General features: G+C 46.9%; 1 protein-coding gene across 1 annotated transcript in view; it reads left to right on the forward strand.

The window, feature by feature from the left end:
- The first annotated feature begins 890 nt into the window (after positions 1-890).
- Positions 891-27,435, forward strand: part of CTNNBL1 (catenin beta like 1) — a 38,192-nt gene continuing 11,647 nt past the window's right edge. The window contains exons 1-7 of the mRNA XM_073683848.1: positions 891-1,043; positions 18,782-18,943; positions 20,404-20,510; positions 20,603-20,742; positions 22,469-22,566; positions 22,652-22,745; positions 25,156-25,247. Of these exons, the coding sequence (XP_073539949.1) occupies positions 1,014-1,043; positions 18,782-18,943; positions 20,404-20,510; positions 20,603-20,742; positions 22,469-22,566; positions 22,652-22,745; positions 25,156-25,247 (723 nt within the window). The 5' untranslated portion in view covers positions 891-1,013. The remainder of the gene's footprint in view (positions 1,044-18,781; positions 18,944-20,403; positions 20,511-20,602; positions 20,743-22,468; positions 22,567-22,651; positions 22,746-25,155; positions 25,248-27,435) is intronic.

Consider the following 27,435-nt stretch of genomic DNA (forward strand, 5'->3'; position numbering starts at 1 on the left):
TAGCTCCACTCTCCTCTCAGCTCCACACAGCTCTCTCCTGTAGCTCCTCACTCCTCTCAGCTCTCTCCTGTAGCTCCTCACTCCTCTCAGCTCTCTCCTGTAGCTCACTCCCCTCAGCTCCACACAGCTCTCTCCTGTAGCTTCTCACTCCTCTCAGCTCTCTCCTGTAGCTCCTCACTCCTCTCAACTCTCTCCTGTAGCTCACTCCCCTCAGCTCCACACAGCTCTCTCCTGTAGCTTCTCACTCCCCTCAGCTCTCTCCTGTAGCTCCTCACTCCCCTCAGCTCTCTCCTGTAGCTCCTCACTCCCCTCAGCTCTCTCCTGTAGCTCCTCACTCCCCTCAGCTCTCTCCTGTAGCTCCTCACTCCCCTCAGCTCTCTCCTGTAGCTCCTCACTCCTCTCAGCTCTCTCCTGTAGCTCCTCACTCCCCTCAGCTCCACACAGCTCTCTCCTGTAGCTCCTCACTCCTCTCAGCTCTCTCCTGTAGCTCCTCACTCCCCTCAGCTCTCTCCTGTAGCTCCTCACTCCCCTCAGCTCTCTCCTGTAGCTCCTCACTCCCCTCAGCTCTCTCCTGTAGCTCCTCACTCCCCTCAGCTCTCTCCTGTAGCTCCTCACTCCTCTCAGCTCTCTCCTGTAGCTCCTCACTCCCCTCAGCTCCACACAGCTCTCTCCTGTAGCTCCTCACTCCCCTCAGCTCTCTCCTGTAGCTCCTCACTCCCCTCAGCTCTCTCCTGTAGCTCCTCACTCCCCTCAGCTCTCTCCTGTAGCTCCTCACTCCCCTCAGCTCCACACAGCTCTCTCCTGTAGCTCCTCACTCCCCTCAGCTCCACACAGCTCTCTCTTGTAGCTCCTCACTCCTCTCAGCTCTACATACACAGATCTCTCCTGTAACTCCTCTGTTTCCACCCCACGTGTACACTGCTGCTTCCTGGTATGAGCGCAGCATTGTGGGAGGCTCCGCCCCTTCCTGTTACGTCATCCCTCCCAGGAGCCGCTGAGGTCCAGTCTCGGCCATGGATGTTGGGGAGTTGTTGCGGTATCAGGTAGAGCTCTGGGGTAATGTGCGGGTGAGGCCGCGGGCTGTGTGTAATCGCGGCATTACTGCCGGTGGGCATAATGGGACTTGTAGTGTGCGCTGTGGATGGTGTCTGCACATATTGCACCAGCAGCAGGTTACTATATGTATGCATACATTCACATCACAGTATATAGCCTGCAGTCAGGGCCCGTGCCAATGCATGAGTGGGCACTAGTGTAATCTATGGGCTGCCCCGGCTTACAGGCGGCTGCTCTATGCACAGGGCTTCTCCTAGTGCAACAATCCACTTAAAGAGACCCTGTCAGCAGGATTTAGCCCTATAAACTAAAGGCATGGCCATAATGGCTCTGTGATGCTTTTAGCTGATACCTGATGTGAAGGGGATCCGCTGAGAGGTTAATACTCCCCTCATGAAGTGGGAGCCGGCGTGCTGTGTACAGGACTTCAATAAAATGGCGCTGGAGGCGGCGCATGCACAGATCGAGATCTCAACTCTGAACTGAACTGAAATATCGATCTCGCATGTTCCGCCTCCAGCGCCATTTTATTGAAGTCCTGCACACAGAACACCGGCTCCCACTGCGTATGCGTTACCCACACAGTGATGGCAGCCTGGTGGAATTTTAAAAAGGCAGGTGACTGAATAATCAATGACCTGCAGAAGAAACAGGAGACTGGTGAGGGATGGGGGGGAGGTTTGAATGAGAAGAGGACCTGCCCCCATGTCCCACCCCGAAGCACAGAAGACGTCATCCCCTGAAAACTTCATAAAGGCTATGTGCCCACGATGCAGAAATGCTCCGGATTTTTTCCTGAGCGTTTCTGCATCTCCCTGGCAGAAAAAACGCATGCGGATTGTACATGCGGATTGTACATGCGTTTTCCTGCCAGGGACATGCTGATGTGAAGCGTTCTTCACATGCATTTCCCCATGCGGGTTGACAAGCTCTTTCCAAGCGATTTTTAGCATCACTTGGAAAGTGCTTGACAACTTGGTCACACTATATAAATCCATGCAACCGGCATGGATTTATATAGTGTGACCGAAAGAAGAATGGTAAAAAATAAATCTATACTTACCTTCTGATGGCCCCCAGAGTCTTGCTTCACCGTGCTGGCTGCCGGCAGATCGCGGTACACTGAAGGACCTGCCGACGTCAGCGTCGTTTGACTATGACGTCAGCGCAGGTCCTCCAGTCCATCGCTAGCTGCCGGCATGAAAGGACGAGTGCAGCGGGGGCCATCAGAAGGTAAATATAATCTTTACTTTTTATTTTATTATTTTTTTTTACAGTTTTCTATGGTACCTGGGTGTGGAGGAGAGTCTCCTCTTCTCTAGACCTGGGTACCATCTGCACATTAGAACGCATGGAATGCGCATCTACATATACAGTGATGCGTAATCCATGTGTTCTAATGTAAGTCAATCTTGGCGAAAACGCAGCACTTCCGCAAAATAATTGGTAGTGCTGCGTTTTTTTCCGCAATGATAATCCGCAGCGGAAATTTCCGCAGCATGTGCACAGCACATGCCGATTATCATTGGGGAACATGGCAGGCCTTCTACCATGTGTTTTTTAAGCTTTTCTGCAGCGTCTTTGCCACTGCGGAAACGCTTAAAAAACACATCATGAGCAAACAGCCAAAGGGAGTATTAACCACTCAGCGGATCCCGTCACATGAGGTTAATCAGCATCACAGCGCCATTATGGCCATGCCTTTATATTATAGGGTTAAGTCCTGCTGTCAGATTCTCTTTAATACAATTGCCGCTTTGTCTTTATTAAGTTTGAACCACTTGATACATTTGGACAAATCTCTGACATTCCCTTTGTTAGAGACTAACCTGAAATGACTGCCTGCAGTGTCAGGCACTTTTCCAGTATGTCTGACTGTACGTGGGCTGTCTGATCTTGCGGGATCACGATCTTTTGATTTACCAGAAGAGGTCGCTCAGGATCTCGTGAACCCAGGGGCAGAAGTGCTTGTTTCATCCTGGAGAGAGATGCGGACTCTCTAAGACGTCCATGGGCTGATTGCTTCTACCACTTGACCTGAAAGATCAGTGGGTGCCTTGGGACCTGGACATCCACAGCCTAACATGACTAAACGGGCTGCTACATATAGCAAAAATTATTGAGAAATGTAATAAACCTATAGAACAAGTGAGCGCCTATGCTCTCAGGATGCTGACACATAATGTACTGCAGAACATTCATAGCGATACAGGGAAATCACCTTTCATCTAATTCTAGAGAGAAAAAATGTACATACGATTTATCATAAAAATCAGACCTCTACAGCTGTAGCTAATATAGCCCCCAATAACTATCTAGAAGTAGATTCTTATTGGATGTACATCCTGGGTGAAAGCTCATAAACTCCACTGGGGCCCTCATGTTGTTGGAAATATTAATGATCAGGACGTTCATGACACCGAGATGAAGGCGGGAAGTCCTGACATCTCAGCACGATATCTATTTTGCAAGGTTTTTGCTAATGAGTCTGAGTCCCAGTCTGTCTTCTGCCCCGATAGTTTAGTTTAAATCCTACATGTCAAGCTCCAGCCCGTGGGCCAAATGTGGCCCGCATGGTGGTTATATGTGGCCCGCAACACCAGAATCGCCACCCCTATGTGGGGCAATTATTCTGTATGGAGGCCTATGTGGGCCCATTATTCTGTATGGAGGACTATGCGGGGCCCATTATTCTGTATGGAGGCCTGTGCGGGGCCCATTATTCTGTATGGAGGCCTGTGCGGGGCCCATTATTCTGTATGGAGGACTATGCGGGGCCCATTATTCTGTATGGAGGACTATGCGGGGCCCATTATTCTGTATGGAGGCCTGTGCGGGGCCCATTATTCTGTATGGAGGCCTGTGCGGGGCCCATTATTCTGTATGGAGGCCTGTGCGGGGCCCATTACTCTGTATACTGGGAGGCCTGTGCGGGGCCCATTACTCTGTGTACTGGGAGGCCTGTGCGGGGCCCATTACTCTGTATACTGGGAGGCCTGTGCGGGGCCCATTACTCTGTGTACTGGGAGGCCTGTGCGGGGCCCATTACTCTGTGTACTGGGAGGCCTGTGCGGGGCCCATTACTCTGTGTACTGGGAGGCCTGTGCGGGGCCCATTACTCTGTGTACTGGGAGGCCTGTGCGGGGCCCATTACTCTGTGTACTGGGAGGCCTGTGCGGGGCCCATTACTCTGTATACTGGGAGGCCTGTGCGGGGCCCATTACTCTGTGTACTGGGAGGCCTGTGCGGGGCCCATTACTCTGTGTACTGGGAGGCCTGTGCGGGGCCCATTACTCTGTGTACTGGGAGGCCTGTGCGGGGCCCATTACTCTGTGTACTGGGAGGCCTGTGCGGGGCCCATTACTCTGTGTACTGGGAGGCCTGTGCGGGGCCCATTACTCTGTGTACTGGGAGGCCTGTGCGGGGCCCATTACTCTGTGTACTGGGAGGCCTGTGCGGGGCCCATTACTCTGTGTACTGGGAGGCCTGTGCGGGGCCCATTACTCTGTGTACTGGGAGGCCTGTGCGGGGCCCATTACTCTGTATACTGGGAGGCCTGTGCGGGGCCCATTACTCTGTATACTGGGAGGCCTGTGCGGGGCCCACTATTCTGTATACTGGGAGGCCTGTGCGGGGCCCACTATTCTGTATACTGGGAGGCCTGTGCGGGGCCCACTATTCTGTATACTGGGAGGCCTGTGCGGGGCCCACTATTCTGTATACTGGGAGGCCTGTGCGGGGCCCACTATTCTGTATACTGGGAGGCCTGTGCGGGGCCCACTATTCTGTATACTGGGAGGCCTGTGCGGGGCCCACTATTCTGTATACTGGGAGGCCTGTGCGGGGCCCACTATTCTGTATACTGGGAGGCCTGTGCGGGACCCACTATTCTGTATACTGGGAGGCCTGTGCGGGACCCACTATTCTGTATACTGGGAGGCCTGTGCGGGACCCACTATTCTGTATACTGGGAGGCCTGTGCGGGACCCACTATTCTGTATACTGGGAGGCCTGTGCGGGGCCCACTATTCTGTATACTGGGAGGCCTGTGCGGGGCCCACTATTCTGTATACTGGGAGGCCTGTGCGGGGCCCACTATTCTGTATACTGGGAGGCCTGTGCGGGGCCCACTATTCTGTATACTGGGGGGCCTGTGCGGGGCCCACTATTCTGTATACTGGGGGGCCTGTGCGGGGCCCACTATTCTGTATACTGGGCAAAATCCAGAGCATTTCTGCATCGTGGGCTCATAGTTACATAGTTTATAAGGCCGAAAAAAGACTAGCGTCCATCCAGGTCAGCCTATTTCTTGTGCACTGCAGCTATTCCGCAGCGTTGATCCAGGGGAAGGCAAAAAAAAACCCATGCGGTATAGGCAAATTTACATCATTGAGGAAAAATTCACTTCCCGACACCAATCTGGCAGTCAGATTAAATCCCTGGATTAATTAATTAAGCATAAGATGTAATTTTATTTGTTCTCAAGAAAGGCGTCCAGGCCTCTCTTGAACTCATTAAGTGAGTTGGACATCACCACTTCCTCTCCCAGAGAGTTCCAGAGTCTCACGGCTCTGACCGTAAAGAATCCCCTTCTATGCTGGTGCAGGAACCTCCTTTCCTCCAGACGCATAGTGTGCCCCCTCGTCTTTGTCACCATCCTTGGTATAAACAGGTCATGGGAGAAATCTCTGTACTGCCCCCTGATGTATTTATACATGTTTATGAGGTCTCCCCTAAGCCTTCTCTTTTCCAACGTAAATAGGCCTAATTTTGACAACCTCTGTGTATTCTAGTCCCTCCATTCCCTTTATTACCTTAGTCGCCCTCCTTTGTACCCTCTCTAGCTCCAATATGTCTTTCCTGAGCACCGGAGCCCAGAACTGTGCACAATATTCTAAGTGCGGCCTTACCAGCGCTTTATACAGAGGAAGAACAATGTTCTCATCATATGCCCCTATTCCTCTTCTGATGCATGCCATGACTCTATTTGCCTTCGCAGCTGCTGCCTGACACTGGGCACTCCAATTTAATTTGCTATTAACCAAGACTCCCAGGTCCTTCTCCATGTCAGATTTCCCCAACGGTTTCCCATTTAATAAGTATGGGTGACTGCTGTTTTTCTTTCCCATGTGCATGACCTTACATTTATCAGCATTGAACCCCATTTGCCATTTTTTGGCCCAACTCCCCAATTTATCTAAATCCTCCTGTAGCTGTGCCCTATCCTCATTTTTATTAACTACTTTACAAAGTTTAGTATCATCTGCAAATATTGCTATTTTACTATGCAACTCTTCCACTAGATCATTAATAAATATATTAAATAATATAGGGCCCAAGACAGACCCTTGAGGCACCCCGCTAGTAAGAAGGCCATTTTGTTCATGGGGATAGAAAAGGTCCCTAAACCCCATAGGGGAGGTAACTGGGATCGTATAATCCTACAGAAGGAAACAAGGTGGATTTTCCGACTTAAAACTATGGCCCCTATGGGGCTGAATGAACAACTTACATTCAACTGCTTTATAGATGAGTAAACTCTTGTATTTTTCTCCCGATACTGCTGGCTTCCTTAGCCTTGGACTTTCTTTTACTCTTTGGAACTAGATATTACATAACCTTCTTTTGAACCTGCTTGGACATCAATGTATAAATACACCTTTTCTCTTTCATATGTGTATGAGATAGAGTGAACAGGGATATGGCTCTGAATCCCTATATGCAAATCTACTTATATATTCTCCCTGTGAGTTGAGCTTTTTTGTCCCCCTCCCGTTCCCTTCTTCCTTTTCCCCTCCCCCCCTCCTCTCCATCTTCACCCCCCCCCTTTTCACCACTTATTCGTTTCAAATGTACTGATTATGCCCTCTTATCCCATGCTATCTAAGATCGTTTATAAACCCCTGTACATATCCTCACTCTTTGCATTTTTATCCTCCCACTGGAGGTTGTGTGGCTTTAAGCTTATGAGGTATATATATATATATATATATATATATATATATATATATATATATATATATATATATATATATATATATATATATATATATATAGGGGGTGTGTCTTATAGATCTTATGTATACGAGGCGTCCCCCCCCCCCCCCCCCTTTTTTGTCATTTGCACATTCCCTCTTTAGGGGCATTGTGCAGGCTTTATGACATAGTGGGGATGCTCTTTGTGGTCGGTCATTGTGCTATGCTTGCTGAGACCACTGATTTTGGGTCTGTGAGATGGCTATGGGGCGGTGGAGCGCAGGCTTGCGTTCCACGAAACCGGAAATGACGGCGGTGGAACGCAGGCTTGCGTTCCAAGAAACTGGAAGTGACGCCGCGGTGTGGATCACATGACCGTAAGTGACATCGGTGGAGCGCAAACAGCGTTCCACGGCGTGGGAATGGAGCATACTGCATGGGAAGTGTTAGATTGTCTCGTTTTCAGGGGGTCTTATAATGGATTTTTCTTTGTGGGGGTCTTATATGTGTCTCCTCGGGGGGATCCTGCCTTGGGGGGGTAGGGGATCGTTGTCTGCCCTTTATGGGGCGTTTGTGGATCGCTGGGGCATGTATGTGTGGGTGGGTTTAGCTCCTGCAGGGGGCATTTGCATATATGAGCTTTAATTGGCTAAAGTTCGCTGCTATTTACGGTGTTATCCAATGAGACCAGATGTGTCTCAAGGTACACACATGGGAATTATTTGGATTAATTGTACCTGAACATACTTAAGGCAATCAACCTGTGGCCATTTTGCCACTGCCTTTTCTATATACCTGCATGGAGGGTTACCATACCCTAGACCAGGGGTGGGCAATTAATTTTCCTGAGGGGCCACATGAGAGACTGTGACTGTTGGGGAGGGCCGAACCAATAGGCTGAAATTAATTCTGCTCAATATTAATATTAACATATTAATTCTAATTATTATTATTAATGATTACATAAATATGAATTGTGTAACTTAATATTGAGCAGAATTAAGTGTGCTGACATCCCCCTATATACAGCTTGAGCCCCCACACAGCCTCTCTATATACAGCATGAGCCCTACACAGCCCCCCATGTCCATTATGAGTCCCACGCAGCCCCACAAGGCCAGCATGAGCCCCACACAGCCCCCCCATGTTCAGCATGAGCCCCACACAGCCCCGCCCGTGTTCAGCATGAGCCCCACACAGCCAACCTGTGTCCAGCATGATCCCCACACAGCCCCCCCATGTCCAGCATGAGCCCCACACAGCCCCCCCATGTCCAGCATGAGCCCCACACAGCCCCCCCGTGGCCAGCATGAGCCCCACACATCCCTCCCGTGTCCAGCATGAGCCCCACACAGCCCCCTCATGTCCAGTATGAGAGCCCAAGAGCCTCCCCAGTGTCCAGCATGACAGCCCTCCCCAGTGTCCAGCATGACAGCCCTCCCTAGTTTCCAGTATGACAGCCCTCCTTAGTGTCCAGCATTAAAGCCTCCCAGTGCCCAGCATTAAAGCCCCCCAGTTTCCAGTATGAGAGCACCCCTGTGTCCAGCATGACAGCCCTCCTTATTGTCCAGCATGAGAGCCCCCCAGTGTCTCCAGCCTGACAGCCCTCCCCAGTGTCCAGCCTGACGGCCCTCCCCAGTGTCCAGCCTGACGGCCCTCCCCAGTGTCCGGCCTGACGGCCCCTCCCCAGTGTCCGGCCTGACGGCCCCTCCCCAGTGTCCGGCCTGAGAGTGGCCCCTCCCCAGTGTCCGGCCTGAGAGTGGCCCCTCCCCAGTGTCCGGCCTGAGAGTGGCCCCTCCCCAGTGTCCGGCCTGAGAGTGGCCCCTCCCCAGTGTCCGGCCTGAGAGTGGCCCCTCCCCAGTGTCCGGCCTGAGAGTGGCCCCTCCCCAGTGTCCGGCCTGAGAGTGGCCCCTCCCCAGTGTCCGGCCTGAGAGTGGCCCCTCCCCAGTGTCCGGCCTGAGAGTGGCCCCTCCCCAGTGTCCGGCCTGAGAGTGGCCCCTCCCCAGTGTCCGGCCTGAGAGTGGCCCCTCCCCAGTGTCCGGCCTGAGAGTGGCCCCTCCCCAGTGTCCGGCCTGAGAGTGGCCCCTCCCCAGTGTCCGGCCTGAGAGTGGCCCCTCCCCAGTGTCCGGCCTGAGAGTGGCCCCTCCCCAGTGTCCGGCCTGAGAGTGGCCCCTCCCCAGTGTCCGGCCTGAGAGTGGCCCCTCCCCAGTGTCCGGCCTGAGAGTGGCCCCTCCCCAGTGTCCGGCCTGAGAGTGGCCCCTCCCCAGTGTCCGGCCTGAGAGTGGCCCCTCCCCAGTGTCCGGCCTGAGAGTGGCCCCTCCCCAGTGTCCGGCCTGAGAGTGGCCCCTCCCCAGTGTCCGGCCTGAGAGTGGCCCCTCCCCAGTGTCCGGCCTGAGAGTGGCCCCTCCCCAGTGTCCGGCCTGAGAGTGGCCCCTCCCCAGTGTCCGGCCTGAGAGTGGCCCCTCCCCAGTGTCCGGCCTGAGAGTGGCCCCTCCCCAGTGTCCGGCCTGAGAGTGGCCCCTCCCCAGTGTCCGGCCTGAGAGTGGCCCCTCCCCAGTGTCCGGCCTGAGAGTGGCCCCTCCCCAGTGTCCGGCCTGAGAGTGGCCCCTCCCCAGTGTCCGGCCTGAGAGTGGCCCCTCCCCAGTGTCCGGCCTGAGAGTGGCCCCTCCCCAGTGTCCGGCCTGAGAGTGGCCCCTCCCCAGTGTCCGGCCTGAGAGTGGCCCCTCCCCAGTGTCCGGCCTGAGAGTGGCCCCTCCCCAGTGTCCGGCCTGAGAGTGGCCCCTCCCCAGTGTCCGGCCTGAGAGTGGCCCCTCCCCAGTGTCCGGCCTGAGAGTGGCCCCTCCCCAGTGTCCGGCCTGAGAGTGGCCCCTCCCCAGTGTCCGGCCTGAGAGTGGCCCCTCCCCAGTGTCCGGCCTGAGAGTGGCCCCTCCCCAGTGTCCGGCCTGAGAGTGGCCCCTCCCCAGTGTCCGGCCTGAGAGTGGCCCCTCCCCAGTGTCCGGCCTGAGAGTGGCCCCTCCCCAGTGTCCGGCCTGAGAGTGGCCCCTCCCCAGTGTCCTTCCTGAGAGTGGCCCCTCCCCAGTGTCCGGCCTGAGAGTGGCCCCTCCCCAGTGTCCGGCCTGAGAGTGGCCCCTCCCCAGTGTCCGGCCTGAGAGTGGCCCCTCCCCAGTGTCCGGCCTGAGAGTGGCCCCTCCCCAGTGTCCGGCCTGAGAGTACCCCCCCCTGTGTCCAGCATTAAAGCCCCCCCTTCGTCCAGCATATACTTACCTCACTCCCTGTTCCCCTGGCGCTCCTGTCTGAGAAGCACTGACTCTCCGCAGTGCACAGGCTGACGCCATCGCGTCAGCTGTTTCTAATGCTGATTGATGGAAGAGCGAGGTAGCGGCCCCTCCTCCACCAATGCATTCACAGCGGATTGAGACCGCGGATTGAGACAGCGGTGACGGCGTGTGGGCGGGCAGTGACGGCGGGCAGTGACGGCATGTGTGTGAGCTGGGAAGGGCATAGTGCGGCCCGTGGGCCACTGTTATCAGCCCCTTGGCAGTCTTGGTCCACGGGCCGGACTGGAACAGCCAGAGGGCTGCATGTGGCCCGCGGGCCGCACTTTGCCCAGGTCTGCCCTAGACCATTGATAATAATTTTTCTGTTACTCCCCTGATGAATCACTTGATGGTGAGGAAACGCGTTAGGGAAACTTCTGTAGGGTCTATGTAGGGCTGATCAGATCTTTAGGGTCAGCTGTGGACTGCCCTTGTCAGGGCGGGAGCTTTGGGGTCCTAGGGACAGCATATGAGAACAGGGCATTATAGGGTCAGAGGTGGATGACCGCTGGATTAACCCTGTGCTATTCTGTGGAGAAATTCGTGCTGCAGGACCGGTGAGATTGTTCCTTTTCTTTCTACTTATGAATTTCCACTGTTTGCATATGATAGTCTCTCTCTACTATTAAGGAGTAAACATTATTGTAGTAAATTAAGGAACATATATCTCCTGTTGTATTTTCTGAACTAGTCCACCCCACTGGGTGAATAACATCCCTATTTATGTTTGTTTGTGTGTATCTAGATACTATTTTAGATTTTAATTATCCCATTAAAAGTTATATTTTAATTCTGCCATTTTTTGCTGTATACACCCCGCTAGTAACCCTAACACACCCTGAGCTTACTCCATTGATAACCACCCTCTGCTTTCTATCACTCAGCCAGCTATTTACCCACTTGCACACATTATCCCCCAGACCAAGCATTCTCATTTTATATACCAACCTTTTGTGTGGCACAGTATCAAACGCTTTGGAGAAGTCAAGGTATACCTTACACTGAGAGCTTGTGACTGTTACCTCTGACTTCCGGTCAGTTAGTAGATGGTGTTGCGGGACCGGAGTGGCACCGGGAATGACCCAAGACAGCGGCTGGTAAGTATAAGGCTAGGGGCAGGGAACAGACATTAGTGGCACCACTCCAGCACCGAAATGAAAAATAAAATAAAAAAGCTCTTTAACATCTATTTCAAGTCTTTGTTTTTTTTTCTCCCCGTTGTTGGCGAGGTTTGGGGTTTTAAGATGTTTTTGGCTGATTCATCAGTTGCTCCTTCTTAAAAAGTTGCAAATGTTTTGCGTGAATATACTCCAGTCCCCACCAGGAGGGTTTTTATTTACATCTGATTTTTTTGTGACTTTTGCACTAAAAAGTCACAAAAGTGAAGAGTATTAATGATTTTGTGCAAAATTCATGAACCACTTTTGAAGAATTTGGAGCACGAAACGTCAATGAGTACCATAAGGTACCAAAAAACTGCAAATGATGGAGTCCATAGTTTGTCAAGTTTAGACAGCCACTTAGCCTTATCACATTACAGCCCCCCCCCATAAATTCTACCCCTTCTCACCCAGTGATCAACTTTTATCAGTGGAAAAGCAGCAACTGATGCCATGTCGTTGTGTGATGGATCATGTGATCACTGTAGGTCCGTCACTTTAGCCGAACTGCTGGATCTTAAATTATCCCAGATTATGAGAATCAGATAATGTCTTGTTCCCAGGACTAGAGGGCGCTGTGGCCTCTGTAGTCCCGTATATGTGGAAAATTATAGTGAATAATATATTCAAGATTATATTGTATTCAAAAACTATAAAAAAACAAACAAAAAAAAAAACAACTTTTTTTTTAAAGTGGTGGTGGGGGAGGGGATTAGGGGAGAAAGCAATAATGGCACAAATCCTCAGCATCAACCAGAAGCCCAGCAAACAATCTATTATCAAAATACGGCTAAGTGCCCACGTTGCGGAAATGAAGCATATTTTTTACGCTTCTCCCGGGCAGGAAAAACGCATGCGGATTTTGCATGTGTTTTTCCTGCCTGGTAGAAGCGTTTGTCAAGCGTTTTTGCATGCATTTCCGCATGCGGGTTATCAAGCGCTTTTCCAAGCGATTTTAGCATCACTTGGAAAAGTGCTTGACAAACTTGTTCACACTATATAAATCCATGCAACCGACATGGATTTATAGTAGTCTGACCAAGTTATTTAAAATAAAGAATAAGAATGGTGAAAAATAAAAAAAATAAAGTTTATACTCACCTTCCGATGTCCTCCCGGTGTTTTGTCTGCTCCGTCCGGTGTCTTGCACTGCTTTCGGCGGTGTGAAGGACCTGCGGTGATGTCATTGAGCCATGTGATGGGTCACATGACTCAGTGACGTCATGGCAGGTCCTTCACATCTACGCGAACATTGCAAGACACTGGACGGAGTAGACAAAACACCGGGAAGACATCGGAAGATGAGTATAAACTTTATTTTTTATTTTAAATTCTTTTTTTTTACAGGTACAATGGTACCCAGGTCTGGATGAGAGTCTTCTCTCCTCCAGACTTGGGTACCATCCGCACATAGAAACGCATATAATCCATGAGTACAAATGTACTGACACGGATTATATGCGTCTCAATGCAAGTCATTGGCGGCGATTACGCCGCGCTTCCGCAAAATTAATGGACATGCTGCGGATTTTTGAGCGCAGCATAAGCGCTGCGGAAAAAACCGCAGCATGGGCATTGAAAGTGCGGCTTGTCATTGGGGACCATGGGGGGCGGATTACCAAGCGTTTCCCAAGCGTTTATGCTGCGGAAATTCCGCAGCATATCTGCATGAAAAACGCTACGTGGACACACAGCCTAAGGCTAAGTGCCCACGTAGCGTTTTTCAAGCATATATGCTGCGGAATTTCCGCAGCATAAACGCTAGGTAATCCGCCCCCCATGGTCCCCAAGGGGATTCAGCAAGTTCTATGCCCATTCTGCTCTCAAATCCGCAGCATGTCCATTAATTTTGCGGAAGCGCGGCGTAATCGCCGCCATTGACTTGCATTGAGACGCGCATAATCCGTGTCAGTACATTTGTACTCACGGATTATATGTGTTTCAATGTGCGGATGATACCCAAGTCTGGAGGAGAGGAGACTCTCACCCAGACCTGGGTACCATTGTACCTGTAAAAAAAAGAATAAAATAAAAAATAAAGATAATATTCACCTTCCGACGGCCCCCGGTCTCCTTCCCTGTGCTTGTGGGCAGGACTGAAGGACCTGCGGTGACGTCACAGTCATGTGACCGCAGGCCCTTCAGTGCACTGTCCCGCGATCAGCTGGCAGCCAGGAAGGAGCGCAGCAACACACGCCGGGCCATCAGAGGGTAAGTATAGGTTTATTTTTGTATTTTTAAACATTCTGTTGCATGGATTTATATAGTGTGACCTAGTTGACAAGCACTTTCCAAGTGATGCTAAAATCGCCTGGAAAGCGCTTGTCAATCCGCATGCAGAAACGCATGTGAATAACGCTTCAAATACGCATGTATTTGGCAGGAAAAACGCATGCACAATCTGCATGCGTTTTTTCTGCCAGGGAGATGCAGAAATGCTGCAGAAATTTTCTGCTTCATTTCTGCATCGTGGGCACATAGCCTAAAGAGGTTTTCCAGTTTCAGAACACAGGGGCAGTTTGATTTTAAACACAAACTACGCTTTACTCCCCCTCCCCGGGTCTGGTGCTGAGTCTCCACCTCTGCTTACAGTTTGTGTCAGTTCCGCTGCAGTCAATCAGTGATCTCAGCTATTTCTGCAACCCCCCTTAACATAATAAAATTGCAAACATAAGTAAAAACACTATGCAGGTACAGATTAAATGGGTTCTCCAGTGAAAACAAGTCATCGTCTATCCACAGGATGGGTGATAACTTATTGATCGGTGGGGGTTTCAATCGCTGGGACTCGTACCGATCAGCAGAATGAGGAATCTCTATCATTGGCGGGGTACGTATATCTCTGTGAGAATAGGGTGGCTGCAGTGCATAGTTGACCGCTGCTCCATTCATTCTCTATGTGCGAAAAAGCTAAGCACAGTGCTTGGTAGCCCCATAGGGAATGCCTGGAGCGGTAGAGGAACATGTAAAGTTATCCATTCTACCTGCTAGTGCAGGTCCCAGCTGTCAGACCCCACTGATTAACAAGTTGTTGTCCTTCCAGTGTATAGGAGATAACAACTGTTTCCCCCCTCCTCAGAGAATTTCTTTAACCCCTTAATGCCACATGATTGATGTATCAGTCATGGAGCGTGTCTCTCAAAGGCATAGCCAGCTCCACACAGGGCATATACTGCCTATAATATATGGCTGAGATCTAAGAGCAGCAATTGGCATGCTCGTCGATCGCTGCTGTTAACCTCTTAAATGCTGCAATGAATTGCTGATAGTGGCATTTAAGCACCGTGATCCAACCCAGACGTTAGTTCAGATGCCTATCAGCTTTCCTATGACACAATCGCAGGGAACCAATGGGTTTCTATGAAAGCTGGGGACCAGTTGAACGCCCCGTGCCTGTCATGTGATCGCTGGGCGTCGTAAAAGGGGCGTGTATATAGTAGAAGCGATCAGACAATCGCAGGTCCTAAGATGACTAACAAAGTAAAAGTAAAGAAAGTTTATAAAAAAGAGATAAAAATTCGAATACCCCCCCTTTTTTCCAGTTAACAATAAAGAGACGTAAAAAAACTTATATATATTGGGTATCAACGTATTCAGAAAAGTCCAGTCCTTCAAAATATAAAATTAATTATCCTGATCTGTAAAAACAAGAAAGAGGAAAAAATCAAACTGCTAGAATTGCGGGTTTTTGGTTGTCACAACTCCACTAAAGATGCATTACGAAGTGATCAAAGAGTCGTATCTTCGCTAAGGCTGGTTTCACACGTCCGCACATTTCTGGTACAGGAGATATCGATGTCTGTGTGTGGCAACCATGTGCCGCATAAGGATCACAAGGACCAGCGCCTGGGAATCAGCAGTACAGTTAGCGCTGTTCCCAAGCTCCAGGTGCTGAACGTTGCACTCATCATGGTTCGCTGCCGTTGCCGTGATCAGCACCAGCAGGGACAATGATGAGGGTAATGATCAGCGACCGATCAGCAGAGGAGCAAGAGAGAATGAGCCGCTCAGGAGTGGTGTCCTGTCACTCACTGAGCACAGCTCCTGCTCATTCTCGTCGGCGGTCAGAGGATTACAGCGGGGGTCATCTCCGGACAGATGAGTATATGGATTTTATTATTTTATTCTTATTTTTACAGGTGGACACTGCGGGAACAGACACTACTACCCTCATCATTGTCCCTGCTGGTGCTGATCGCAGTCCCGGCAGAGAACCATGATGAGGGCAGTGTTTAGCACCTGGCGCTCTGGAACAGCGCTAACTGTACACTGATTCCCAGGCACCGGACCGTGTCACACTGATGACACACGGATATCATCCGTGTGTGTTCAGTGTGAGACACTTTTGCGGACCGTGCATCCGCAAAAAAACACATGTCAGAGTGTGGAGCACATGGGCACACTGTCCTTGGAAACACACTGACATTTTAGCAGACCTGTAGATATGAATGGGTCTGCGTGTGTCAGTGTCTCCAGTACGTGTGGACACTGTCACCACACGTACTGGAAACACGGACGTGTGAAAAAGCCCTTAAATAGTACAAAAAGAAAACATCAAGTCACCATGCTAAAAACCAGCCTTCGCACAGCTCCCATCGTCCAAAAAATAAAAATGTTACAGGTTTTGGAAAATGAGAACTGAAGCAAATTTTTTTTTTTTTTTATGAATTTTTGCAATATTTGTTCACCACTTAAATAAAAAAAAAATGCAAGTTTGGTATCATTGTAATCGAACTGAACTGGAGTATCATTTTCAGGTCATTTTTGGTACAGAAGAAACCCTCAAAAATCAATTGTGTAATTGCATTTTTTTCCTTTTTTCCCTTGTATCATATGATAAAATGGATGGTATAATTCAAAAGTACAACTAGGCCCTCACATGGCTTTGTCTGTGGGAAAATAAAAAAAAAGTTATGGCTCTTGGAAGAAGGGAAAAATTAAAACTCAAGATCAAAAAATTGCTTGATGCCTAAGAGGTTAAATACGTGGATAGTTTCCTATTTGACACTAGAAATGTAATAACTTCATAAATTAAAAATGCTAGGAATTATCTGAAGGGCTAAAATAAAAACACCAATAATGTTGAGATTTTTGTTGAGGAACCAAGCAAATCAAGAATGTTGAGGAAAAAATTAAAATATGGTGCAGCCCATGTCTCTCTGACCAGATGATGGTTAGCATACCTTGCGCCTGGCTTCACCCTACGTGAATCTCACTACTTTGTCAGACATTAGATTTGGCTTTCTAGCCTCATTAATGGCGTCAAGCCTTTTGCATAAAGTTTTCTGGTACTTCCACTTGTGTCAGAATCCATTGTGGATTTTTTCACGGGTTTGGTTTGTATTGCATGCAGATATTGTGCGAGGGTGTACAGGCTCCGTCCGAGTCTGCATATAGGGATGTTTTCCCTAGAGGCAATATTCCTAGGGTAAAGGATGCAGGGTGCCATCACTTTATGATCGGCTGGGATCACTGTCTTGCAGCTTATGGGCAGAAATGCTCCTGCAGGGAAGAAACGGTAAGGAGGGCGCAACAGTGTGCCAGCTGTACCACCTACACATCACTTTCATTCTCCGGATTAGTGATGGGTTGGTAAGAGATGGCATATCCTAGCGATTTATTCCTTTTTTTACTGGCACTGAATCAGCTCGGATCTGTGGACATATAATATTTTTTACCTGAACTATGAAATTGCGGCTTGTTGTGATCTAAAAACTCCAGACAGACTTTCACCCATCAGAGCCGCTGCAGGGGCAGATGCTAAACGCTGTGTTAAAGCAGCACTCTTGTATATGGATCCTACCTGACACCCCCCTGCCCCCCCATATCTTCGGGACTCATGTTTATAACTCGAGGGATTGTAGTTAACGGGAATTTTCAGGTTTAGCGTGTCGTCAAGCCGGGTGTCTATTTTCACAAGTCACACTGGTGCAGCGCTGACGGTACTTTAGCGAGCCGCCTGAGAATCTGACAGCAGAAAAATGAATAATTTGCATGAAGGGAGAGGGTGCTAAAAGGAAAATAGCTTTTTATTCCTGGCGTACGGTGCAGCACATGGTGGACATGTCAGTATGTGAACTGTTCATCCTCCTCCATGCTGGCTTATTTGCCTCTCAAGTAATCACACTCTGGTCAGCGAACGCGGATCATAGAAATTACAGGATGAAACCTTAACCTTTCTGGGTTTACTGAAGACCCTTTATCAGTAAATAGGGGTCTAAGCATAGGCATACACGGGCAGGGCATATGGACCCAGAAAGTCTGCGCACTGGCATATCATCTGCTCTGCACAGCCTCAAAATCTGTCTCCGGAAGATAAGATTGGTCTTTTCGTGTAATTAATAATTTTAATTAAACCCCATAAACTAGCCTCAGAGCAGGGAGATGAGCGGACAGAGGGGATCCACTTACACCAAATCCCAGTACTTCATCCGCGCGCCAGCGTAGGCTGGCAGGCCAAGATTAGTGACTGTCTAACGAGGGCCATGAATTATTAATGGCAAATTACCATTTGCATCCAGAACAAGCTTGGTCTTGCTCTGTAACCCCTCACCACACATTTGATTGCTCGCATTTAGCGTTCAGCTTTGTTATTCGGGCCGAGTTGAATATTAAGCGGCTTTTCATTGCTGCTTTATCGAACTATTTGATGTTTGTCTTGTCTCCATACCAGAGCTATATGTGCCAGGCATAGCAATGCCGCGTTGGCATAGAATAGCTGGCGGGTTGCATAAGGCTATGTTCCCACCTTGAGTATTTGATTTTGCAGATTTTCTGCACCTATTAGGTAAATTTGTTTCCTAGCATTTTTTTACCTTGCTTTTTTTTTTTCATACATTTTTAGTTTTTGACGCTGCGTTTTTTGCCTCTTTTTGGGGTGTCATGTTTTAAATAAAGTTGCTTTTATTTTTGTTACCTTGATAGTCATGTGCAGATTACCTGGGTTTTGAATACTTTTCCAAAGCAGAAACGCACTAAAAACGCATATACATTTTTTTTTACCTGCTTATTTTCCGTACCTAAAACAATTCTATGGGTAAAATCCACACATAAAACTCAGCGAACCCACAAGAGAAATGGACATGTTGCGGATTTCATACACGCACCGCAGGTCAGTTTTTGAAGCACAGTGGGCAGGAGATTTCTATAAATCACATCCACTTTACTGGAACTGTAAGAGCCATAGTTTTTGCTTTTCGTGCCTTTGTATTTCATATTTGCATTATGATCCTGTTTGATGCTATTTTTTGTTTTCCTCTTTTCTCTCCTAAGCCTGACAGAGGTGCTAAAAGGGGGCGAGAAGATGACCCAGATGAGGTAAAACCCCCAAGAAAAGAGAGAGTTGCCCGCAACTGGGTCCGCGATGAAGATCGGGCACTACAAGAGGATGAGCGGAAAACAACCGATGGAGCGGGTAGCGCTGAAGACGACGATGTTAGTAGTGGCTGTCAGTGACTCCCAACTTTAGAATCGCAGGAGCCAGCCTGAAAAAATGTTTCCTCTCCTGGGGAACCCTAAATTTAATTTCTGCAGCAAAAACTCTTGGTACAGGGACAAACACAGCATTTTATAATTGGATCCAGTATTTGAACTATTTTGCAGTGCATCAAAAGAAAATTCATTAAAATTTTTAGCATAGTATTAACACTATCAGTCACTGCTCTGAGTATACAGAATGGTGGCTGTAACCGCGCCCCTGGCCCTATGACTGACACTCGGACCGCTGCCTGGGGGAATAAAGTTCATTTTCTCCCCGCAGCATTTGGCTAAGTGCAGGCACCGGGCAGGTTAGTAACGCTATTATTCTGCAGATTAACCCCTTATCTGCAGGTTAATTGTGTTTTTTTTTTTTCTGGTGACAGGTTCCCTTGAAGTGGTTTACAGCTTTGCCATATGCCGGCTATATAATATAGCTGGTATCTGCCACGTGTGTAAGGAGCTCAGCTCCTGAGACCTCTCCACACTTTTGGATCCCTTCACAATTAATTCACATCCTAATGTGGGAAGAGGTTAAACTAAAAAATAATTCTTGCAGTTTTCACTCTGGCCACTAATAGGCTGATACTCCCTGTATTGCCCAGACTGTTTTTCAGTAGTCATTTCATTATCATCACAGCAAAGATTACACTGACAGATAACACCTGCATACACAGGATCCACCAATCAAAACAAGTGAATGTCTTCATTCACCTCCTCTCCCCTCCCTGCACAATGACCTCTGCACAGATTACAGAGCATGCCTGGATCTCTGTTGGGTAAAACTCTTCACCAGTTGACAGCTTCAAATGTCCATGTGGCTGCCGTGAGATATATTTCTGAAAGATATTAGGCTCAATGGCTGCCCCCCATAATGTACAGAAATAAAATCTACAATCAGAAGATACAAACAGATTAGAAATAAAATATTTAGGTGATGCGTAACTCTAAACAGGCTAGAATCGCCTTGTCTTCTCTGTCGTATGTGACAGGTTTTGATGTTTCTGAATATTTTGACCAATAGAAAAGCTTCTTACTTGCAGCTACTTTCCATAGAGTGCACGTGAACAAGCAGCTGATTGGTTATTGGTGTGGGCACTGCTACTGTGCAGCATCCTGGTACTGTCTGTACACCTGCCTGGGAACACTGACCGTGAGATCACCAGCCACATCTGCTGATATCTGCCTGGCCCTGTATGTGTGCGGCCGGCATCGTGCACTGGTACATTGTACATTATCCGCCAATCGGGCACATGACCTGGCAGGTATCACTATACATGATGTGACCCAATCAGAAAACTCCTTTTAAGTAATTAATATCTGATCAGTTACCTTTATTACTGCAGTTTTCTCTTGAGTAGAACCCTTTGTGTTTTGGGGAGATCTATTTAAGGGGTGCTAATGTTTTTCCTTTTTAGGTGGAGCCTCTAGATGAAAGTGCAGTGAAGAGGATGATCCTGACTTTTGAGAAGAGATCTTATAAGAACCAGGAGTTGCGTATTAAATTCCCAGACAACCCTGAAAAGTGAGCAAGCCCTTATGTTGTGTTATTGGTGACCCTTGTGGCTCTGCTGCCCTTTGCTCTGCTCACCAGGCTCTTCCTCTTTGCACGGTCAGGTTCATGGAGTCGGAGCTGGACCTGAACGACATCATCCAGGAGATGCACGTGATCGCCACCATACCCGACCTGTACCACCTGCTGGTGGAGCTGAGTGCCGTGCAGTCTCTGCTTGGATTGCTGGGCCATGAAAACACTGATATCCTTTTACATAGAATGACTTTTTCAATAAACTGTTGAGTGTGTTATTGTGGGCATGGGATTACTGTGGACCTGAAATATACAGAATGCTGGGCACAAATCTTTTTTTTTTTGTTTTTTCCCCCTATTTCTACGAGTGAAAATAACTGTTCATAATCTCCTCTAAAAAATATGGCATGAACATCGCTTCTTATGAAATTGATTCAGGCATGCGTCATGGTTGTCAAGGTGGACTATAGAGTGTAAGATCCACTAAGACCATGTGAAAGAGAGACTGACGTGAGATTATTTGTTCTGTGTACAACACTATGGAATATGGCAGTGCTATAAACATTTGTATTATTTAAAGGGGTATTCCCATCTCCAAGATCCTATCCCAATATGTAGTAGGTGTAATAATAATACTAATAATAATTATTACCAAATACCTCCAACTAGAAATGTAGTATAGTTCTTCTGATTTGCTATGTCGCTTATCTCATGTAGGGCATTGCAGTAGCTTGGGTATCCATGGTTCCGACCACTCATATAGTGACAGACAGCTCTTTGTGGTCATAACCATGGATACCTTAGCTCTGTGTTTCCCAAACCCCATCCTCACGGCCCCCCACAGGTCAATGTTTTCAGGATCTCCTTAGTATTGCACAGGTGAGAGAATTCCTGATGCGTTGATGATACTTCAGTCACCTGCGTAATACTAAGGAGATCCTGAAAACATGACCTGTGGGGGGCCGTGAGGATGGGGTTTGGGAAACACTGCCTTAGCTACTGCAATACCCTACATGAGGTAAGCAACATAGCGAATCAGAAGAACTGTACTATATTTCTAATTGGAGGTATTTGCTAGTAGTATTATTATTACACCTACTACATATTGGGATAGGATCTTGGAGATGGGAATACCCCTTTAAATAAAACGACTGTCCCCTTTCAGAACAGTATTTTTCTATCAGCTTCGTTAGTAATACAAAGCCAAAATGTGCTTTACTTGCCTTGCTTGGGACCTGCATTGAGTCTGAACTGCTGTACTCGATGACTGGTGTTGTCGACAGCTCCGGTGACTGGTGTTGTAGACAATTGAACTTATTGTCTATGTAGACGGCAGGAGCCTAGCCCACTGCTGAGCTCATTCATTGGCTGCTGCACTGTTGACGTGACCTCAACACACGGGGAATAGCGGCTGAGAGCCAGTGCTGGACCTGGGCAGGGTATATAAAACAGTTTTTTATTTATTTTTTTTCTTAACACTACTAATGTAGCTTATAGGAAAAACTTCCCCCTTTTGATTTCTGAATAGATATGGCAAATTAGATGTACTTGTATGATCACCCTTACAGTTAAAGGGACATTATCGTTAAATAAAGCTATGTACGGGGCAATGCTATGCAATATTTTACCGTGGTTTCAGTATATACTCCTGACAGTTCTCAAGATCTCTGCTTGCTGTCATTCGATAGGGACCTTTATCGTTTACCTTCAGTGGATAACTCTGCAGTCTTGTGATGCTGGACACTCGGGTGCACGGGTTGTTACTGTACTGTTATGTGCTACCATAGCATGACCATTGCAAATACTCAATAATGGCTCCTATTGAAGAGATTTTGTCCATGATGATAAATTAGTACAGAAAGTATATTACACAATGGTGGATACGGTCGTTTCCCTTTGTGCTCACTGTCTGACATCCTGACCCCACTACAGAACGTATTTCCTTAGCGTGCCACATGTATGTATTGCTGTGGTTGACTTGCTGCAAGAGCTGACGGATATAGACACTTTACATGAGAGCGAGGAGGGAGCGCAGGTCCTTATAGACGCATTGGTGAGTAATCCTACAGGAGCACTGCACTGTATTGACGGGATGCAATGCTGCTTGTAAAACTGGCGTTGTCTCTGCTAATCCTGAGGTGGAAGGACAAGTGATCGCCCTGCTGGTGCAGAATCTGGAGCGTCTTGATGAAACTGTGAAGGAAGAAGCAGATGGCGTGCACAACACTCTAGGTACGGCTGCAGATACTAATCTGTTCTGGTGGTGTGTCCTACAGTACAGTTATCATACAGGCCGTGTCCATCGCATGATCAGGACGCAGAAAAACAGCAAAAGATATTGAAAACGACTAGGAAAGATTATTAAAATGTTATATAATTTCAGAAAGAATAACTGTCTAGTTATTTTTATTTCATAAATTGATAGTGCCCACAAAAATGATAAACTTTGTAATGTATTTTATCAGAGAAATCTGCTTCTTTCTCCTCCTGGACTGATCTTCCATTGTCAGTACATGGGTAGTATCTGAGCTCAGTAAAGACAGACTTTCCCATTAAGAAGGTAGAAGATGATGGCTGATGCTTATAAAATTTTATAGGGGAAGGAGCTGGCGGCAGAAACGATAGTTAAAGGGAACCTGTCATGTCTAGATAAGACATGACAGGTTCCCTTTAACTATGTAAACTGCCTCCATAGTGTTAGTGATGCAATGTGCATCACTAACACGCTTTTTTCATTCAAATTGGCGCAAATATAATGAGTATATAACATTTTATACACTTATATCCTACCTGAAGTGTGGGATGCTTGCACAGTATGAGATGGCCAGGCAGTAATGCTTGTAGCGCTGGGAGCCGCATGCGCTGTAACAACACTATAGGGGCAATTTATATAGTAGTTAAGACATGACCGGTTTCCTTTAAGGTATGTTCACATGTTGAGTATTTGCTGCAGATTTTTCTGTTCCAAAAACCAAATTGTTCGCAGGAAAAAAAGGTGTAAAATATTCATTTTTTTATGTGAGATTTTTGTTGCGTTTTTCTGTTAAAAAATTTTTCCAATTAATTTAAATGGGTAAAAATGGTTTCAAGAATTGACATGCTTTAGGGCTTCATTCCCACAATGAGTTTTTGGTTATTTTTTTATGCTGCATATTTTAATAAAAATGCAAGTAGCCTATTTTACTTAATGGGTGCAGAAAATCTGCAACATACAAAAGCTCATCGTGGAACCGTAGCCTTAGTGGTTGAAATCCGCAAGGAAAAAATAAGCAGCGTGTGAATGAGATTTCACATTGCTGGTACATCACTGTTTTTTTTTTTTTTTTTAACCCTTGAAAAAATGTGGCAAAAATGCAGCGTGTGAACAAGCCCTTACAGATCTCCATTGACCTTTATGAGCATCAACTGTCATCTCCTTTCTCAGTTATGAGAAAATCTGTATTCACTAAACTCAAGATTTACCTGTGATCTGAGAATTTGGGGAATTAATGATCAGTCCAAGAGCGGAAAGAAGCAGATTTCTCTGATAAGATATAGTACATATGTTCTTATTTACACATGTACTATTGATTTATGAAAAGCATAAAATGGTTACTCTTTAAGTCATTAACTTGCATAATATTAATGATATCTCATGTAATGTCTGTAATGTTCCTTTATAAAACTAGATCTATCCCAGTCCCCATTCACTTAGGTGACTTTGTAATGAAAACTGAATTTATAGGTGTATTCCCATCTGCAAGACCCTATCCCAATATGTAATAGGTGTAACAATAATATTAGCAAATGCCTCCAATTAGAAAAGTAGTATAATTCTTCTAATACGCTACAGTATGTCACTTACCCCATGTGCAGAGTATTGCAATAGCTAGATATCCATGGTTAGAACCACAAACAGCGAACTGGATATCTATTGCCCTACAAGGGGAAAGCGACATGGCTAATCAGAAGAACTATTCTACATTTCTAATTGGAGGTATTTCCTATTATTATTATTGGTTTTGGAGATGGGGAATACCCCTTTAAATTCCACTTTCATCGCCTTCCTGCAAATGAGAAGGGAAAACACTCCTGTTTGCAAGGCTGCATGTAGGGAGCAAGATCCTGAACGAAGTCTGCTGTATACACCCTGGGTCATGGCTGAGATATACTGATGACAGTCGTCTATAATTGCGGCAATCAAAGGAAGTCCAATCGTGGCAGCTCACCCCATAGGTGTCACAGTCAGTAGCTATTGACCAAGGTATCTAAGTGGTTGCACAAAGAGAAATGGGCCCCGCAGTCACCCCCTGCAATGTGATCCGATCTCAGACACATTTATAAGATTATGCTGTGGGAATTGCTTACATGGCAATTCCTAAGCAATGATGTTACAGGTTTCTGATGATATATTGTGATCTTGCTAACCAGAAGAGGACACTAGACAACTGAGAGGGGAGGTAATGGTCCTTTTCATCATTGACTCTACCAAAATGGAAATAATTGAACAATACTGAGCCCGTGTGAATTGTAGAGTGCAGCCATTCACAGTGTGTTGTGTATAGTTTTCTTCCCGATTACTGATTCTTAAGTGCTTGATTGAGAAGAGGAAAATAGATGGTGGAAACATTAGGGTTCAGTAACGTCCTTCTTCTCCCTTCAGCAATTATTGAAAACATGACAGAGTTTCGCCCGGAGATATGTTCTGAGGCGGCTCAACAAGGATTGCTGCAGTGGCTGCTGAAGAGGTTAAAGGTAGGTGGAAGGATCACCTGGACTCTTGGCTCCTTGCTAGGAAATGAGGCCATGACGCTAAGTAGAAGGAGGCCATTCCCTTACAAGTCCTTTAACGGAGGCCAGTCTGTATTCTGTCTGACTGATGTAAAACAGCCCTTGTTCCATAATGCATCTATATATTGCTGCTACCATTGTTCTGTATTGTACAAGTTCCTTTTAGGCTACATTCACACATCCATGTGACACGTGTGCGCTGTTCGGTTTTATCTTGTGTACATCACACAGACCCATGGTTTCATTGATCCTTGCACACATCCATTTTAAAAACAGATCCATTCTGTTAGTCGGAGCATGTCCTATTCTCATCTGTGTGCATGTCAGATTGTCCTATAAAGTCTATGGGATCTGTATAAGGGCTTGTTCAGATGAGTGCCTATTGTACGCACGCTGACCAATCTGTTTAGATGACAGTTTGTTCTCATGTGAAAACTATTGCAGCATGCACTATTCCCTTCCGTATTTCGGATGAGACTCCCCTATTCAAGCCTATGGTGGCTTAAAAACAAAAATGGAGTCCCATACGGGTCAGTCATATTGCAACCGATCTTACTTACACATTGCCATTGTTAACATGGGAAACTTTTCACAAATTGTATTTACTGCTGATGTATAAAAGCAGATACGGCTTTAACCCCTTAGTGATGAGACCAAATTTTGCATATCTGACCAGTATGACAATAACTCTGGAATGCGTCATCATATCCCAGTGATTCTGAGATTGTTTTGTGATACATATTTTATGATAACGATAATTTTAGGTCAATATGCTTTTTGTTTTATTTGAAAAACAAATCTGAAATTTGACAAATTTTAAAAAAAAATTGCAATTTTCAAACTTTGATTATCTTTTTAATCCACATAGTAATACCCCACAAAAACATTAATAAATAACATTTCCCTCATGGCTGCCTTGCATCAGCACCATTTGTAAATTTGTTCATTTTGTTAAAATTGTAGAAGTTTTAAAAATGTAGCAGTAATTTTTCATTTTTTCAGGAAATTTACAAAACGTATTTTTTTTATGGACCTGTTCAGTTTTGCAGTGACTTTGGGGGTCCTATATATTGGAAAACCTCCAAAAGAGATACCATTTTAAAAACGGCGCCCCTCAACAAATTCAAAATTGCTTTTAGGTACTTTATTAACCCCTCAGCTGCTTTTCAGGAATTAATGCAAAGTGACATGTCAGGAATGGAAAAAATATATTTCTACCACCTAAATGTTGCTAACATCTGAACAGGCCGCTATAGCCAGTAGACTCTAAGGCCGGTATTTGGCCATGGCAAACATCAGGACCACATGATCAAGATCTCAGGGTGCTGATGAGGTTAAAGAGGGAGCCCCCACACTGTTAGCTATCTAGATGCCATAGTCACTAATGACAGCAGTGACTAAGGGGTTATATGGCCATGGTCAATGCCAACACTGATCATGGCTGATGCAGCAGGGTGTCAGCTATAGCGCACAGCTGACGGCTGCGGCATTTCCACTTGTCGGGGGATGCTATTCACTTACATCTCAGGTCAGTAAAAAGCCGTATGGGTGGTCACAAAGGGGTTATAAAAACCCGGACATACGGATGTCACTAGGGATGAAAATTGGATTATTTTTTTATGCACTAATCTGAACCTGGCTAAAAAATGAAACATGGATTGATATTTACTACTTAATTTTTCCATCCAGGTTTCATGCATTTTAACTGATCATTTAGTGTCAGTGGATAAATAAAAGTTCAGACAGCTTATCTCCTTCATCATTTTAAAAAAAGACACGGACGAGAAGAAAAACGTGTCTTTTCCAGATGTCCCAGATATAGTAATGTAGTGAGGTTAGGACTCCTCAGCAAGTCTAGGACAAGTCGGCTGCTGAACACATTTGTGCAACCGGTCTGCGCTTCAGCGGTACTGAAGCAGCTGCCGTCACATGCAAGTTACATTGAGGTTTATGGCAGCAGAGTCATGAGCAACTTGCATTGTATAATGATGAATCTAACCCAGAGTGGATTCCTTGCCGCCCTCTTGTTAGATACCATGCGACCCCATTGACTATCATTGGATGCGGTTCTGCCTGGCTGCAGTCTCCCTCTTCTGTATACTCCTGCATTATAATTTCATATATTCCCTCCTCGCTGCTCTGTGTGTTTTGT

Source organism: Phyllobates terribilis, unplaced genomic scaffold, assembly GCF_046119375.1.
Source record: "Phyllobates terribilis strain yellow unplaced genomic scaffold, ASM4611937v1 Scaffold_5__5_contigs__length_657084704, whole genome shotgun sequence".
NCBI lineage: Eukaryota > Metazoa > Chordata > Amphibia > Anura > Dendrobatidae > Phyllobates > Phyllobates terribilis.